This window comes from Haemaphysalis longicornis, unplaced genomic scaffold (assembly GCF_048455015.1).
Source record: "Haemaphysalis longicornis isolate Haplotype H1 unplaced genomic scaffold, Haemaphysalis longicornis Haplotype H1 scaffold_3, whole genome shotgun sequence".
In the NCBI taxonomy this organism is placed as follows: domain Eukaryota; kingdom Metazoa; phylum Arthropoda; class Arachnida; order Ixodida; family Ixodidae; genus Haemaphysalis; species Haemaphysalis longicornis.
In genome coordinates, this window is record NW_027526335.1 from 73,609,269 (window position 1) to 73,627,350 (window position 18,082).

An 18,082-nucleotide genomic window follows, 5' to 3' on the forward strand; every position below is an offset into this window, starting at 1 on the left:
AAAAAAAAAAAAAAACGTGTGCGAGCTAATTTGCCAGTATGCCAACTGCCACGCTTCAGGCGAACAGATGTAAACAAGCCAACTTTATTTTGAAGCATAAAAAACTGCAGAAATTCCCAAGTGGGAATTAGCGAATAAATGCTTCAACGACGTTGCTATACAGAGCCGTCGTTAAGTCGGCTTCACTACTGCACACAATTTTAGGCGCCATATAAGCGGTATGATAGGAAAGTAGGAACGTCTCCGATTAAGTACCTCCATTAAACCTCGTATATCCGTATACATACCTCGGCAAAATTGGTGCGGCTCACTCAAACTCACTCACAAATTTATTTTGGAATCACCACTCACTCAAACTCAAACTCACAGTGAGTGCAAAACTCAGAACTCACTCGGACTCAAAACTCAAAAGGTACTCTGAACTCAAAATGTACTCAAAACACAAAATGAACTCATAACTCAACTGTGCTCAAAACACAAAATGAACTCAGAACTCAGAATGAACTCACAACTCGCTCGCTCTCAGGCGTACTCAAAGTCACTCGGGCGCATTTGGCTTAAATTCACTCAAGCTCAAACTCACCATGCCACATTAGCATCGCGCTCACTCAAGCTCAAACTCACGGGTGAGATTGTTAAAGGGGCGCCATGCAGGCAAAACAGAAGTTTGTTTCTTTCGAAAGATTTCGTGTTTTATAGTGCCCCCAGCGCTTGTGCGGCAGCAAACGACGCCTTATTCACCGAGAAATTAATCCAGTTGGGTTAACATTTTGATTCTCCCGCCAAATCGTGTTTTTTTTCCTGACGTCTGCCATGAAGTCACAGGGGAGGGTAATCAAACGAACTCCCAGTGCGTCATGAGACTTTGCAGCCTTACACTCAGTCCTCTCAGATGGCGCTACCATACGAAGCCGCGGACCGTTGTCCGCCGTTGTTTCTTTTTTTTTTTAGCGTATTGCACCTAGCTTGCTTATGTTACGGTAGAAAGTAATCGTTTCATGAAACATGGGGTATTCTCGACAAACAGAACCACGCAAGACAATGTCGCTTACGCCAGTCGGCCAGTGCCGTGTAAGAAAACTCCAAAACGGCAGACTGCTGTGCAGCTAAAAAAAGTATAGTGCGCCCAGTACAGCTTTCAACAGCAGTGCGCATCGGTACTTCCATGTATACGTGTATTTTGGTAACTTTCACTTTTTACCCCACCATTCTTACGGCTGTAAAATGAATATGCAATACATTTAAGCGCAAATAGCTCGTTCGGCAAGCTTGTAAGCCCTGCCTAATTTTCGTTTGCATTTGCCGGCCTCAGCCAATCGCACAGCTGGGCATATGACATCATAGGTTCTGTTGCAAGATATGAGCTAGTGGGTCGCATGGCCATTCCTTTTTTTTCCTAATCACATAGCTTATATGAGAGAAGTGTGCGTTAAGGATGGTGTCAGTGGGACAATCTTTCGAATGAACCAAACTCATGTTTTGTCTGCATGGCCCCTTAAAGGTCGGCTTCGCTACTGTACACAACAGGTTTGCTGGAAGACATCTTTCTAGATTGATTGATTGTAGGGTTTAACGCGCCGACGCAACGCAGGCGATGAGGCGCGCCGTAGTGGAGGGCTCCGGATTAATTTTGACCACCTGGGGATCTTTAACGTGCGCCGAAATCTCGTACACACGGGCGTTTTCGCTTTTCGCCTCCATTAGAAAAGCGGCCACCGCGGCCGGGAATCGAACCCGCGACGACATCTTTATAGGGGCTATTTCCCGAAGGCTTTTAAGTGGAGAGCACTTTAGGGGCCCGCCTTATCATAGCTCGTCCGCTGTCACGGTACCCTGTCACGCTATCACGCGGCTTCACGCACCGAAACAGGGCCACACGGCGTCACGCACCCCAAGTTGATGTTTTGAAAAGATACCCGCCTGTCTCTCGATTCAGCCTTCCGGCCAAGAGTTAACAGCATACTTAAACAAGCGGTTTACGTAGTCATAACCATTCGAAACTCCTGAACCGCTGACAATTGCCATACATGTCCCTATTATTTAGCACAAAGAAAACTGCAGGTACATTTGGGGCTAAATATACGTTAATAACCTGCACCCCCCGCGTCGATTTAGTTAGGAACACTCGTTTGGTTGGTTTTACGATAGTAAGCGAAAAAAGTGTCCGCGGAAGACAAAAAGCGACGCGTTCAAAATGGCGCAGAAAGGCTCCCCCGCACGTGCGAGATGAAAGCAAGCAAAAAAAGAACGAAACCCTAGTTCGTGCTGTTCCAGGCGGAGGGCGCGCGAGCACCGCGAAGGCGGGAAATTTGAATTGCATTGGACAAAACATCTGTTTAATTCACCAAGAGAGGAGTGAGACAGGGAGGGGAAGAGCGTGAGGGATGTGGCAATGAGCGGATAACGGCGCCACAGTCCCTCTGGTGAATCATTGCTCTGCACTTCCGACAGCTTTCAGGTTGATTATTATTAATTTTTATTAATAAATTTTTATAATACCGTTTCCGTATTCGACGGAGCTGTGCCACACCGAGCGTTAGAGACGAACAAGCTGGTTTTACCTCCGGGTTCACATAGAAATGCTCAAGCATTAAAAAAGTTCAATAACGGTAAGGTGGGCACGACGGAGAACGCATGGAACGTAACCGTTCGACGCACTGTTGTTGAAGGGTTCAGTCAGGTTCAGTTTCCGGCTTGGACCGGCTGCCGGCTAACACGATCCCGGTCGGTCGAAAAAGCAGCCGCGGGCGTAATTCTCAGTTTTGTCCATTTAATGTCCGCTTTAAGGAGTCCATCTCAATCCAGCCCTGGCTGGCTGAAAGCAGACGACCCTGAAGTGACGCAGCACACAAGCAAGGGCGGGTCGTCGGATTCTGTGCAAGTCATCGTCAGCGGCATCGCAAGTGCAGCTACGTCACGATTGCATTGAACGCCAAATGGACATTTTGATGCGGACACCACTCAGAAACGGACACAACTCGGAATTCCACCCCAGGTGCCGAAGCTTCGTACGCCGCCTTGTGCGTCGGCCCCAGTTAGTGCGCTTGGACTCCCGAGAGCCACAGGCACGTTCAAGTTGGTGTGCCGAAGGACTGCCTCATCGAAGTACTTTTTCAAGCAACAGCTTTCAAGAGGGGTTGCGAACCCCTAAAACGAAAAAAAAAAAGTCCAACGCACCCGTCGGTACCGCTAGTAAAAAATTAGGATGGAGTATCATGTTCTAACAGCGGAATAAAAGCTTTTTCACACTTTCAATGCCCGGCGACTTAACAATACTCTCTTTCTCACACGCACTCATGCACGCACCCCCCCACCCTCCCTTCCCCAAGACCCCCACACATCACTCGCGCGCGCGCACACAGACCACGCACGCAGGCACAAACAAAAACGTCCTCCAAACAGCATCAACCAGAGCAACAAAGGAAAACACCAGGCTGCCCTCCAATTGGGACAAGCTTTGGTATCAGCAAGGTATCAGCAAGGGTGATTTATCTGTGGCTCACCCAGCCTTGAAGGCAATGCCGCCGCGAGCGAGGCATTTCTGGTAATTCCGAACCAAAGTGACTAAGGGCCGTACTCTGATCGAGTCCCCCCCTCCCACTATTAGCTCCCTCCACTGGGCTGAGGGAGGATTCCGCAATACTTATGCATGAGAAAGTTGATTTCAAGGGTCTCCTCGTCTGGAGGATCGAGTGGAGGAAGGACTCAGAGGGTAAGGGCCGTTGCGTCCTGGAAGAAAGTTTAGGTACTTTTGAATCTATGACCCCCTGGGTGTTACGCTGTGCAGCCGGGGGAAGGAAACAAAGGGAAGAAGACCGGCGGGACGTTTGATTTAAAGTGAAAGCGTTAGTCGACTTTAGAACCTTCATTCAGGTGTGAAATCGCACGCACGACTGTTTTCGCTCGTGTTCCGAACGCCGCTCAAAGTTCAAGCTGCCAGAGTGTACGCAAGCCGCGCACGAGAATCGACACAGCCTGCCGAATAGATACGATGACGTCTAGATCAATTTCTGCATCTGAGAACTCCGCATACTCGGGCAAGCATCTTTCAAATTTTGGGGTAAGATTGGAGTTCAAACCAGTTTTGGTTTTGCTTCAGTGGAACAACATGCTTGACACCCGACGCTATCGGTGGCTGGCATTCTCGGTATCTCAGGAATCAGCATACCGCCGCCGTTCTGCCATGCTGTCAGCTGTAGAATTGGTCACACACAGAACCCACTTCGGAGTCGTTTGTTCAATCGTTCCAATCGCTCTGGCAGCGAGGGCGATGTAAATTGCGGTGCGCGCAAGGACACCCACAACGTCCCTCGCGGCTCTCCCAAATACAGCTAGTACCGTTGAGCTGAGCACTTCGCCCACACTCGTTCTTGAGAACACTAAGGCCATGCATCGGGGCTGGTTCGTGACTCGGTAAAGACGTCTAAACAAACGCTTGTTGCAAGAATGCGCGCCACCGTGCAAGGATTAGACGATATATCTCCGGGAATCCGTTAAGTACGCACCAAAAGTCGCGTGGACGGGGCGTCTTCTTAAAGCCGACAATGCGGCGTTTTGCCCGTGGCGCCTCACAGACGAGACGTTGTTGTAGCAGCCACCGCCCGCCGATGGTAATCTGACACCGTCCTTGCCGCAATGCACGTGTTTACGTTAGTGCGAGCAGTGCGAGCCGTGATGCGGATCAACGCGCGATACTTCGCGATACTTCGGGGCCTCAGGCGGCGGAACTTTCCAGCCAACGGCCCATGGCCTCACAAACCGCCGCGGAAGCCGGACTCGCCCTTCGCACGACGGGGTCGACGAGCGGCCGGTGCATTACGCAGCGAAGTTTTTCGAGCGCGGAGAAAGCCCCGGCTCGCCGGCGTCTACCCAGCCGGCCCTGACACGCCAACCCTGAAGGGGGACGCCGGACAGCACCACGCTCGCTCTCAACGAGGCGCGCTCTCGCCCCGGCTTCCGCACTGTCGCAACCTTGGACAAGGTCGGCCCGGAGAGAAGGCGATGCTGTTTGCGACGCAGCTATCTGCGGAACTGCATCTCGATAGCCTCCCAATCCCCGGCTCTTTTGTTTGTACGCCTGGTAGTAGAACGCTTCCGCGTTCGCGCCGTTCCACCACGTGTCCTACCGGAATCCGTGGATGTGGCGCGACTTCGGTGTTTGCAAGCAGTTCGCCGGCGGCGCGGAGCATAACCGCTAAGCGTGCGGGCTCATTTCGCGGTTCGGGTTCAAGCAACAAAAGTGATGCTGCACTTCAATAGGTACTTTTTAAGTGCAGAGCACTTTAGGGGCTCGCCTTCTCGTCATAGCTCGCTCGCTGGACCCAAGTAGAGCCACACACGGCGTTCCGTCGTCGCGGCGTAACCAAGAGGCTTCGAAAGCCAATAAGCGTTCAAAACTCGTGAACCGCTGGCGCTTGTCATGCATCTCCCCGTTGTTTAGCGCATAGAGTTTCATCGCGCGAGCACTGCGAAGGCGGGAAATTTGAATTGCGTTGCGTGGTAGCAGAGAGCGGATAACGGCGCTACAGCCCATTACGGCGAATCACTGCTCTGCCCTTTCGACAGCTTTCACATTGAGTGGAACGGCTTTAATTTTTATTTGTAAGTAGTCCTGCACGCAGCGGTGTCGTGCAATGAGTCGATCTGGTTTACCTCCATACAAAGCGGGCAGTTCTGAAGGTGGTGGTTGTCGGGTGGCTTACCTGCATCTTGAGGATGTCCGCAATACGATCCTCGGCGCTGAGTCCCCTCTTGCCTCGCACGATCAGGTAGATCGAGCCGATGTCGGGGCACGAGCGCAGCATCTTTTCCAGCAAGACCTGCGAGAGAGAAGCGCGCGAAGAAAACACGATGCATCCGTCACTACTACTACCACTCCGGCCGAAGAGTCATGAACATAAAGTTGAAGCTCGTTATAACGAACACTGATATACATAGATAATTACCTGCTATAGCGAACTAAATACGAACTTTGCTTGGCCACGCTACACTTCAGTGACACTTATTCTGCTTGTAACGAAACCGAAACTGCCAGGGCCGCACATGATATCGGCTGTAACGAAGAAATATTCCGTTCGCGCGAGGCTCAAAACTCGAAAGCTAGCATAAAAACAGCAAAAAAGGCCACTTCGTGCGTGGACACTGTGGAAAACTTCCTGCTCAATGCGGTGAAAAGCCACCAGACCAAGATCACATTCTTACTCAAATAAATAAGAACGCTGGCGTGGCTTGTGAAAGGAACTTAATTTTGTTGTAACTGTGCACGTTCTCATGTTTGAAATGCCACGAGGAGACAGGTAAGGATTGCATCGTTTACAGTAGGTTCGAAGCCTGGGATAAAGAGTTTTTGTATCTAGGATTTTTCCGCGAGTCTGATTCTTACCAATTCTTACATCTACTGTTACAACAAATATCGGATATAACGAACCGTTTTACTGCCCCGAAACTGCTTCGTTATAACGAGGCATTGGTCTCACGGAGACCGAACTTCTCTGCACATTCACTTTAGATTGGCGCGTGAACACTCATCTGTTCACAAACGGGGTTTCAATTCTTTCTGTGTACATTCAGTCGCTTATTGATTAGGATACCCACAACGCCAATTTCGAATTTATAGTCAGGGGCTCATAAATAATTGCTTTCTAAGGAAGTCATCGCATCGGAGAACCTGTTCAAGTTGAAATTCCTACATACACTTTACAATAATCAAACCAAAATCGGCAAAGATTTGTACTCAAAATAGCCTCACTACATGTCTGCAGGCAGCCTCGATACACGAAAGATTAGAGAATATCAGTGTGGCAAGAATGTGCTCAGCCATTTTTCGCCTAACCCTATCAATGACGAACTACCAAACAATGTGTTTGTTGCCACAAATTTCGTTGATGCTACGAATAGCGTCGTTGGGGAATCCCTTTTTCCCCCTTCGAATGCCTCCTTTATGTTTTATTGCATTGCTCAAATATGCGTTCCGTGTTTATTTGTTCTTTATTGACCCACTTATGCACCGAATACTGTTTTAAAACTACTGCCCATGTACACTGTAGGAACTTATACAGTAGGAGGAGTCCAAGCAACACATTGACAGATAAAATCAGAGATAACATTTACACAGCCACAAGAAAACAAAAGCAAGAAAGCAAGAGAAGAGCCACCCTCATAACATTGGAGACAAAAAATAAAACGGCAAAATTTCTAGAAATATAAAAATTCGTACACGCACGAAGCGAAACAATCCGCATTTATAGGAGGAAGGAGCACAAGTGCAGAAAATGAAAGAGAAATCGCACGAAATGAAATGAGCTTAGCATCTTACGATACTAAAAAAAACCATGTTTGACCTCTGCATATATCTATACAGTCCGAATATACGCAGACTTTCGTAAATATTGCCTAAGGTAGCACGCCAGCTATTTACAGTGGACAGCAAATTTATCATGATGAGAGTGAAAACCTCGGTCACATGTATTGAATGCGCCTGCTGCTCTGTGTATAGCGTTAAAAATGTTAAAGCATTATTCGCGCACGCTGAACCAATCTGATACAACACCCATCGTGGCCAGCGCTCGCCGGCAGAATCAGTAGCGTTCGCACAGAGGACGACGGTCAACGACCTCAAACGGTATCCAAAACCAGAACAACAACAACAAAAGCAAGCAAACAAACAAAAATTCAAAATGCCCCGGATAAATGCTGGCAACAAAACAGATAACAGTCCTATACAATTAACTTCTGGAAAAAAATTACCAGTTATATAATGGCGGCCCTCCTGAACTATACCGCTACACAGCGCTTAAAGCGTTTCATCAGGTAGCATTTGGCGCGTTGGGAATAATGTCATTTCGTATAAGCGTAATCCAAGTGTTGGACCGAACGCAACGCTCTTCGTTCGAGGGGGAAGCGCACACATCAAAATAACTAGTAGTGAACAAACGAGTACGGAAGTAAAACTTCGAACTTTCCACATACATACGGAAACGAATTTGTATCCGCATTATAAGCGATAGACTAACACGTGATGATGATGATTTCTATTGGTTTCCCCTTTGTAGCGGGGTGATGGCATGTCATCTTACCAAAAAGGTCTAATATACCTATGTTTTATACTAGCGCTGCTTAGGGCAGGCACAAAAAGCTTATTACGCGGATATCAGATGTATCTTCACCCATTTTAGCGACATGGTTCCATTCGCGCTAATGAGCATGCGCTTTTCTTGTTTGAGGCGGAGCCTGCGCCCTTCTGGTCGGCTGCTGTATGCTCACAGAGAACTCCTTCATGTGTTCACATGACTCCAACTGTTTGCACCGAAGTATCCCACCTTCTCGCACCCACCCTTCCCATTTTCCCATAAGGGCCTATTAAACAGTTGCAGAGAAAGTGTTCTTGCCTTCCATGTGCCCATCATCATCGTCGCGTGTTTTATTAAAGAAAGACATCGGGATGGGTCTCGGTGGCATGTCCCTTTCTCGACATTCTCGTGCAAGAAACACGGGACTAACGGACATTCCAGGGGTGAGCCTCACCGAGGGGATTTGCCTACCTTCGACCGCCTTCTCACTGTTGGCAAACAATAACGACGCCGCCGTTTCAACGAACTGTTGAGAAAGTTGGGGGCCCGCCTATCAGGAAGGTGAAGAACGGGGCTGGAAGCAATAGTGGACGTTGCCAACACCAAAATGTCGAGTAAGGGACGAGCCGCACAGACCCCAGAGTGATGGTGATGATGATGGGTACGAGAAGCACAAGGCGTCCTTCTCAACAACAGTCCTTCCTTCCTACGAAAAAAAAAGGCTGTTCTAAATCAGCTCCCTTCATGTCTGTATCGGCGCCGTCGCTGTATTCTGTGTCCTGCGCTGCTGCGGAATAATTCGCCCAGCCCCGGCGTTCTGCGTATCAAGGTCGAACGCTTTGGCTCGGAATTCACGGCACGACTGTTCATCGGGAGTGGCGCCTTCATTGTGCGTATTGTGCAACAAGGCAACAAGGCATTGTGCGTATTGTGCAACAAGGCAAAAGTAACGCGCTTTGGAGTACCTTCTCCTCGCCGCACAGACTTCCTTGTCGAGACATGAGAAGGCATGCCGAAAGTAGCGTCCGCAGACCTAACGCAAAATGACGAGGAAGAAAAACTAAACTGAAATCAACGTGCTCTTTGGGACAATCACATGCGACGCCTCCGACCACGCGTCGAGAGAGCGGGAGTTGGGGGGAGGGAGAGGGACGAGAAGCGAGAGAGGGGGGAGATAGTTTCTTATCTAACAAAACGCTTTAGTCTGGCCAGTCGCGCCACGCAGCCTTTGTCGGGAGCAGGCCACCTTAGAGGCTCAATAGAGAGAGACCGAAGGCACCCTGTCGCACGTCATGGCGGAATGCACGTTCCTCAAGAGTCCAGTTCCCCCTACTCCCTCCCCTACACCCCCCTATCCTACCTCCACTTCCCCACCCCCACTCCTTGAGCGATGGGAGACCTTGCTGTCCAGCTCCGCCCTGCCGACCCAGCTAGCCCTGGTGGCCAGGGGCCAGGAGTTATTGGCGACATATGGGTCCCGTGAATAGGGACCCACCCCCGTCTGGTGTCTGTGGGCGCCACCAAATCTTTTGGGCTCAGTAAATGCTGTTTCATCATCATCTCTATCTCTCTCTCTCTCTGTCCGTCTGTGTCTTGGGAGATTGAAATGCATTTCAACGTGCGCTACGCACGTTGAAATGCATAGTATTTGGGAAAGCGCAAGTTTAACTATACAATAATGTATTGTTGTTGCTTACTGTTACGGGTACATTCGTGGCGTGTGACGTGAACAGGGCGGAAATATGAGTTGCATACGTTTCGAAAATGCCAATTTCGCGTCCTTTTCAGTACTGACGTAGTTGCCTGTGACTGCCTCTGACCAGCTCTGCGTCATATTCGGTCGTTTGCTTTCAGCCAACCTGGGCTCGCTCGAAACGGACAGTTTGAGACGGACATGAAATGGGAAAGACCGGTAATTCTGCCCCAGGCGTGGTGGAAAAGTGAGAGGCACAGCTAAACAATCCATGGCATCGCGCGTGCACCTAAGCATCCTCATACCAAGGTGTCCAGTTTTGTACACACACGGATTAGCGTAGACTGAAAGAGACGATCCTCAGAACATTAAAGAGCCGGAAGAATAAAATGGGCGCTGAAGAAACGAAGACTACGCAGACACAAAGAACACATACATGTTGCAAGAACACATACAGGCGTTCTTTGTGTCTACTTTGTCTTTGTCTCTTTAGCGCCCATTTTATTCCTTCCAGTAAGCATGAACCAACTAGCTCAACAAGTTTTATCAAAGAGCCACCACCGAACGCAAGACAATGGCGCCTGGAAGAAGAAAAAAAAGTGGCATGTACAAGCGCCGCAAAAAGTAACTGGAACATGGTCTCGTAAATTTACAAATTTCTTCTTCCGGAAACTACCTGGCTGCATTGGTGTGCGTTCAAAGGAGTGCTCACTTATACGGAAAGCTTCCCGTAAACCGGTAATGGCTGTCGTAAAACCAGTAAGACACATATTTCGTGATATTCAAAAATCCTTGTTCTAAGTACTTATGACGGCACCGGTACTTAATATTACACCTCGCTTGCGCTGTGCGCGGCGTCATTTCCAGGTGAATTAGAAGCGATCGATTTTGTTTCGGTCTGTAAAAAACATGTAGTGGAGGCCTGCGACTTGTAGAAAACCATACCTCTGCATGGCTACAAGCAACAAACTCCAGTCTGAGGCAATCAATTCATGCGGCTAGCTGTTGCCACATTTCCGAAGGGCCCCGCCACTCCGTTACCCCAAGGCCGCGAGATAACACGACGTGCATGTACCGTATAGGTTTCGCAAGCGTATCCGGCGAATATCCACGCATCAATTACATTCACCGGCGGCGTTTGCGTTAAGGAGTTGAACAACCTCGCCTACTCTCGTTTCTTTTGAACTGTTCTGGCGTACTTAACAGCGAGGACCCGCTCACCGCCACTACGAAAGATCAAGAAAGACGCCCTGATTCAGAGATACTGACTAGCAGTGGGTCGCCAACTTAACGCGACGTGCATGACCGGAATAACAGTGCACTGCTGTTCGAAACACTGTATAGGTTCTTGACGGCCCCACTACCGCGAGCGCAAAAGAAGACAGGCATTTTCCAGCCGCCATATTCAAGACGGATCGTTTCCGGGACAAGCCGGGTTTACTTCCCGGGCACGCCGCGCAAGGGCGGACCGCCAGGCAGTGGAGTCGCTTGTAGTTATATTACCGGCAGGTGCCCGACGCCACCTTGATAACTTCCACAGCCACCGTGGACGCTGAACTCTAAAGTGTTGGCCTGCCTAGAACGCATGGGCTGTTTCTTCTGCGACAAACTCCCTCACGAGGCTTGGGCATCCATGGCGCGGCGTATGCACTTAGCAACAGTACGAGTAACAGGAACTGGCGGGATGTCAGTACGTGGCGTGTTTGGATAGCTAAGGGAAGTCCTTACAATAGCTAACAGTGCGGGGAGCGCTTGACGAAATTGTTGGGCTGTAAATACGAAGCCTCAACAGAAAACTCAATTTTAATACTCTCCCCTAAGTTATCATTTGCATAACTCAGCGGATTAACTATCACCGGTCTTATAATTGCCCCTATCGTAATGTGCAATGAAGTCCCGACGCATATGTCCGAGTCTTCTTCATGTTCAGACTCGATCGAATATATACTACCTCGTCATCGACAGCGCAATGTAGCAGCTCAACCAGGGCTGGCGAAGTCGTAGCGTCCCAAATTTCAATTCGTTACGTTGTTGTTTGCAATTATTCGAGACAATCCTTACACAAGCACTGTCTCGGGCGACAAGGCTGAAGTCGAAAAAATGCCTCATGAGGCCATTCCACTGTTACAAGGCATAACGAAACCACGCCAATGTCAATCATTTCTCGCAAACTCGCCTCTGCATACTAGTAACGCAAATTCCTGGAACGGAGCTTGCTGACACCGCCTAGAATTTACATGCAAACGTAAGTACATAATGGATAAAGAACTGCAGTTTGATAAGTCGGTGCCCGTTTGAATTTCGCCATCTAAGTACTACCGACCAACCGAAACGAACGAAGGACTTTTTTGCTACAGCACGTGCAGAAATGTCCATGCAACATTTGGGCACGTTGAAGGTGTTGCGAACCAATACAACGGGAATACGCTCAACGCGGCCAACGAGGAGTCACTGCAAACGAAAAAGCAAGAGGTTCTGAACCAAAACTGTTTTCCCCGCACGCGTTCATCACATTCGCCGAGTACGTCGCAGCTTGTGCTTTCGTTTAGATTGACGCGTAATAGCATCACCGCAGGGATTGTCATAAAAACTCGTGTACACCGCTTGGCTTACATGAGTCGCTCGTGAATACAGCAACTGCACGCTGTTCTCAGAACAGAATTCAGTACCGACGATGATGTATGGCGACAGGACACCATGCACTCTTAAAAAAAAGGTCGGAGCATTCACTAATGGAATACTAACAAGTTACTTGTCCCAGTATACACTAGGTACTTAGTAACTGGAGGTAGTAAATGTAGCACTTGTGAGAATTACTAACCGAAGCAGGCAGTAAGCACCACTACCCCCACTAGTAAAGTCCCAGCGATAGCACTCTTCTGACCTATATGCGTTTACTAACTGGCCATGCACAACCTAGTCATAAGCACTACCTTAATCTAGTGCTACCACTTCCTACACTTAGTTAATTTACTAACCATGCAGTTGTTAGTGCCAGAGCCTACGTACAAAACCGCGGGGTAGTAAGGTTCGTAAGGAGTTAGTAAATACGGCCGTTACTACCTTTTTACGACCTTTTTTATTAAGAGTGTGGCCAAAGAGCGCCAAATACATACGCTCAGAATTTGGTATCGATCCCTGTAAAACGAATTTGTAAAATGGACACATCACAAACGGTGTGAACCCCGTTTGCTTCGCGTAACGCATGCTGTTTTGTATTGTTAGAGAAACAATAAAAACTCCCTCGGCCAACCACCTCGCCACAATAAGTTATAAAACACGAGTTACATGTGTTGCGTAATAAGATAGTACGGCTTCGGACATTATGTGCAGAGTTTGTATATACATGGCATTCAAATGACGTCACCATCGACCTTCATGGTGCATCGCTCTAAGCTTTATTATAAGCGCTTCTGAAGATAAGAGCGCCAGATAAGTTGAGATAAGTAAACCAAGATTGCATAGCTGCAGTGGAAAAGCGAAAGTGCGGAGAAAACATTTCGCGGTCACTTGCGCAGTTGTTTGAGAGGAGACTGCGGCTATCAAGACTGACAAGAATGCACCGGAATCATGCACGCGGTTCTTCCGCGTCAAACCTCGACTAACTGATCACGAGCGCGTGCTTTCCTGGCCCTTCCCGAAATTTCACTCGTCTTTCCTGGGCTACTCGGGAAATTTCGCGCGTCCGCTTCAGGCGATAACGTATAACTCACACCGCCCTCCTCTCGCGACGAGGCATTTTAAAGCGAAGCTGTACTACTTTCTTCCTGCGGTTTCGCGGAGGATGCGGCAGTTGACCTTTTGAACGGAGACACACCCCTCGAAGCGCATCGTGTGATTCGTCGGGCCCGCTTTCGGCGCTGCGCACGAGGCCTCGTTTTGAGTCGTTCTGCTCGTACGAGCGGTGGCCTCCGCCGCGGTAGCCCCCTTCCCCCCCCCCCCCCCCCCCCCCCCCCCCTCTTTCCCCGTTAGCGGCAGCCGACCACCTCCGGAGCCTACACTGCACGCGCTAATAGGTCGTCTCGGGTTACGGGACTCGTTTCGAGCCCGTCGAACAGGAACAAAAAAATTGGCCGCGTATCTGCTCCTTTCGTTGCAAATGTCGTCAAAAGACGATAGTCTTTGTAGGCATTTGCAAAGGAGATGCCACTCTTTGCTTTCCCGCTCACCTCTCATGCTGTTCCTGTTCCGTCGCGCTCATCCCAAAGTAAACACACTGAAGGTTTGCTCAAGGCGATTTGAATTTACCGCGTTCCACTGCTACAGGCCGGGTTCCTCGATGCCAGCGCTGCAGTACGGCGGAGACGTGCGTGAATGGAGGCGGCCGACTACAAGGTTTATAGAACCACGTGGCCGTGCTCCACGTGCGTTCCAAGCAGAACGTGGAACCTAGCTAGTGGAGCCTTTCGTTGCTGTTGCCGCGTGATTTTTCATATGCCGCCAGGAGGCGGCGGTTTTCTGCAGTAGATGTAGAATATCGTTTACTATCGAAAAACCTAGCAACCAGGAATTTTTTTAATAAAGCAACACTGTAAATATCCCTTTTGTACTAATTTCCTGTCTTAAATTTGCGTAATGCCTTGTACTTGTTCAACAAAGTTGACAAGTATGAGCATATAAACCGGGCTTAGACGTTTATATTTGGCTGTGAGTATATAAGAATATTGCGCAGTTAGCAGTTTACTTTGGCCGGGTGGCTGAATTGAGTTACAGACAGACAGACGGACACAGACCAAAATTTCTGGGTTTAAGTAGCCCAAGAAAGACTATCGTCTTTAAAACGCGTACGCCGGGCCTCCTCCTGTGAGCGTTGCACGGGACCGAACGGCTTTGAGGCATGGTCGGCAATACAGCTACATCAAAGGTTAACCAAGCGAAACCAAGACTCAACCAGACTAAGCCAAGCTTTGGCTTCACATATCCAAGCTTACCTGAGCTAAGCCGCAGCCATTTTTGTAGACGCTTTTAAAAAGCGGTCAATAGGAACACACAGTCCTTAGATTAGGCAGTCGGGAGATATGCGAGCCAACTATGACTGCTTTACGCACTTCTGATAACTTAGGAACTCAGTAAAAATATTTTTCTATCGCACGCGCTCCAAATCTATTTTCTGAGTGCTTGAGTGACGTCACAGAAGCAACATCGCCGCCTTCGGCCAGTTCCCTTTTGGTTGCAGCAATCGAAGCAGTCGCAAACAAAAACGAAACTTTGAACAGAACAGAAAAATGTATCTGATGCAGGGAGGCACTCACGGAGATTGGTTCAGCACTTGCTATAACCACAGTTTTTGCAGTGCTTTCGTTAAGGAAGAGGGAGAGTTCCGCAAAATCCCCGCATGGAACGGACAGCCCATTCCCGCCTACGTGATTTCTTTTTTACGCATTAAAGTTGTCTCGGTGAGCCGTACAAAAACTTTGTTAGGTCATTTTCAGACCTGTTTCAATGGAGATGGAATGGTTGAGGAAAACGATTGCAACTTTCGACGTAGTGGTATATGCGCAAAAAATAATTCCCGCTACGCTTGATCGCCCAGATACGCAGTCGCGCGATGTTTTAATTACTTTAGATGCGTCGGAAGAGCCGTCCACCGCTATTGACGACGACGTCTATGGTGGTATTCGACTGATTTCGGGAATGCACAGCGCGAGTGACGATTGGGACCAATAGCTGTGGTTCGAATGCACTTACACTTAAAGAAAATTACATCACGTGATACTGCTGAAATGACCAGTAAGCGCGCACTGTTTCTACGTCAGCCAGGGCAGCTTACGCTCACATTAAACCACGGCTGAGCTACAATGTGAGCTAAGAAGCACGCCGTAGTGGACAGTTACAGCGGAGTTACCCAGGCGCTTTCGTGTTACATCTCTGGTGTGACTGGCCGGGTGGGAGTCGAACCGGGGACATGCAAAAGTACAACACAGCGTAGCCCACGGCTACCCGCGACGCGCAATGTGACGTTATTGGAAATGTGAAAAAGGTTTCAGATCTTTTTCCGGAGGATTACATTTTTCTCGTTCGAAGCAGCGCTACGCGTCCGTTCAGCAAAGAACCAAGGGATTTCACCTTTTTCAGCAACCGGTTGCTGCCTACGTTTCCGCAGTGCTAGCCCACATTCGCGGTTATTTTCGAAGCCTGAAGAACTATTGATGAAATAAACGGCAGTGGCAGGTTGCACGGCCCACTTCATTCCATCTTCTCGATGGCCACAAGCCAGGTGATAATCGGTAATATAAATCAGTGCGCTCCAACAACGATGATTTAATTAGCATAGCAGATTACGACTGAGCATGTACCAATCGGGAGTCGTTCCGAGGCAAAAGTAGGGCAGTTCCTGGAAGTAGGCTATAAAAATAATCGAAGCTGTTAAAATTGGACACTTGGGTATGCAGTCTTGTACCTACTCACCGTCGACGGTCTGTGATAAAATTACGGCGATGGAAAACAATTTGCGTCACAGAGACGGTGGTAATATGCTAGGCAAGCGCATTCTTTCATACTGCACCACATGCGAGTAAAGCCACGCGTAAATGCTGTGGAAAAAAAAAAAGAGTAATTGTGCTGCTACGAGAATTCGTAGGCACTAGAGTGGTCCTTTCGAAGACTACGAAACTTCGTGTGCATATAGTAGCTAAATAAAAGGAAAACTATGTAGTGAACCGTCCAATTAGAATTGCGCTCGAACTGTTCAGGTCTGGGGGCAGGCTAGTGCGTTCAAAACTTGTCACATTTGTCGCAAGTTGCTCGAGGTCCACGACACTTCTGCATTGCAACGCAGGCAGCGTCGCACAAACCGGGCCAATAATCAGCACTGCCCTACCTTTCCTAGAAATCCTGTAGAGCCCGTGAGGAGCACATTCTTGCCGCCGAAGAAGTCCCGAATCCCTGCCGGCTGACCAGGGGGACTGGACAGGTCCGAACTCATTGCTCCGGATCACACGTCGACGACGTCTGCCGAGAGTGCGCGCGCGGGATCGAGCTGTGAGCGAGACTTTGTCGTTGAGGAGCAAGGGTGGATGGCAGTGCACGGCGCACTACCGCGGGGCACGGCAAAGAGCGTTCGGCTCGGGTGCGGGCTGTCTCTTGAATGGGTGGCACTATCCCGGCGGGCCGACAAGAACCTTCCCGCGGTGACGTCACACGACGGCTGCCTTGGGAGCTGGTGACGGTTTCGCGCCTGTTCGGAAAGGGGTCGAATCCGCGGCTCCTCGAAGGACGCCCGCCGCGGAGAGGGGGGGCGCGACTCCGATAGCCTTCTGGTCGCGGTGTGCTCCAGCGAGGGAGGATGCCAGCCACCGCACCGCGCTGCACAGCTCGTCAGCACTGCCAAAGGTCGGCGCTTCAGCGCACTGTCACGAGGGAACACTGACCAACTGAAAAGCCTTATCTGGCGCGCTGAGAGGGCGCGTGTTTTTTTGGCTCGTTTATCGCCGATCACAATCGTTTATGCCGCACGTTTTCTGTCTTGGACCGGAGGACGGAATACCGGAAGAAACCGCCCCACCGATGCTGGTGACGAGGGCCTAGACGGCTGAGCGTGTCAGCGCCGCACGGGGGAGGAGGGAGAAACACCGGCGGGAAAGGAGGTGAGGGGAGAGGGGATGTTGGTAGGACACACCGCGTAATGCTGACGAAGTGTGCGCGGAGTCTATGTGTACGGGAAGCCGAGCGAGTACGGGTCGTCGCAGTGGGACCGCTATGGCCGTTCGAATAATCTTCCCCGGTATTAATAAACCATGAGGAATGTCGCGACGCTTTCCCCGGTGCTTCGAGGATGCCAAGGGCTGATCCTCGGGATTATTGCGAGATCCGAGGAAGCACGACCAAACCGCTCTGACGTCCGCTCAAGTTCAAGGCACTGTGACGCCATGGGCGCCCGGCACGGCGTAAACAATAAATTTGCCCAATAAGTCCCTGGGTCACACTAAGGTTCTTTTGAAGCCGTATGAGCTATCCTAATAAGCGGCGATACGCTTAACTAAAAATGACTGCGGCTGAACGGGAACAGAACAGGAGACATGATGGGATCGTGCGTCAGTGTCATACATTCCGGTCGAAATTCATACATTGATACATACATGCCGTTGTGGACATTAACGATAGTATAGGATGTTAAAAGTAATGCAGACATGAATGACTGAAACACAACCAGCTTTGACATTTTTCCGGGAACCTGGATGCGTTTTTTGTTTGAGGTAGCGTCCTTCCCCTCTGCCATTTTTTCTTCTTCCGGTGAGAGTCACCCTTTAAACACCGTGAAAAATACCATTGCAATTCGCGGACGTGACGTCATCCTTTCTTTTTTCTTTTTTTTTTGAAC

General features: G+C 49.5%; 1 protein-coding gene across 1 annotated transcript in view; it reads right to left on the minus strand.

Moving 5' to 3' along the window:
* Positions 1-17,259, minus strand: part of LOC144174630 (putative fatty acyl-CoA reductase CG5065) — a 50,970-nt gene extending 33,711 nt beyond the window's left edge. Inside the window, exons 1-2 of the mRNA XM_077703410.1 lie at positions 16,583-17,259; positions 5,703-5,819 (exon numbers count right to left, since the gene is read on the minus strand). Of these exons, the coding sequence (XP_077559536.1) occupies positions 5,703-5,819; positions 16,583-16,687 (222 nt within the window). The 5' untranslated portion in view covers positions 16,688-17,259. The remainder of the gene's footprint in view (positions 1-5,702; positions 5,820-16,582) is intronic.
* Between the last annotated feature and the right edge of the window lie 823 nt (positions 17,260-18,082).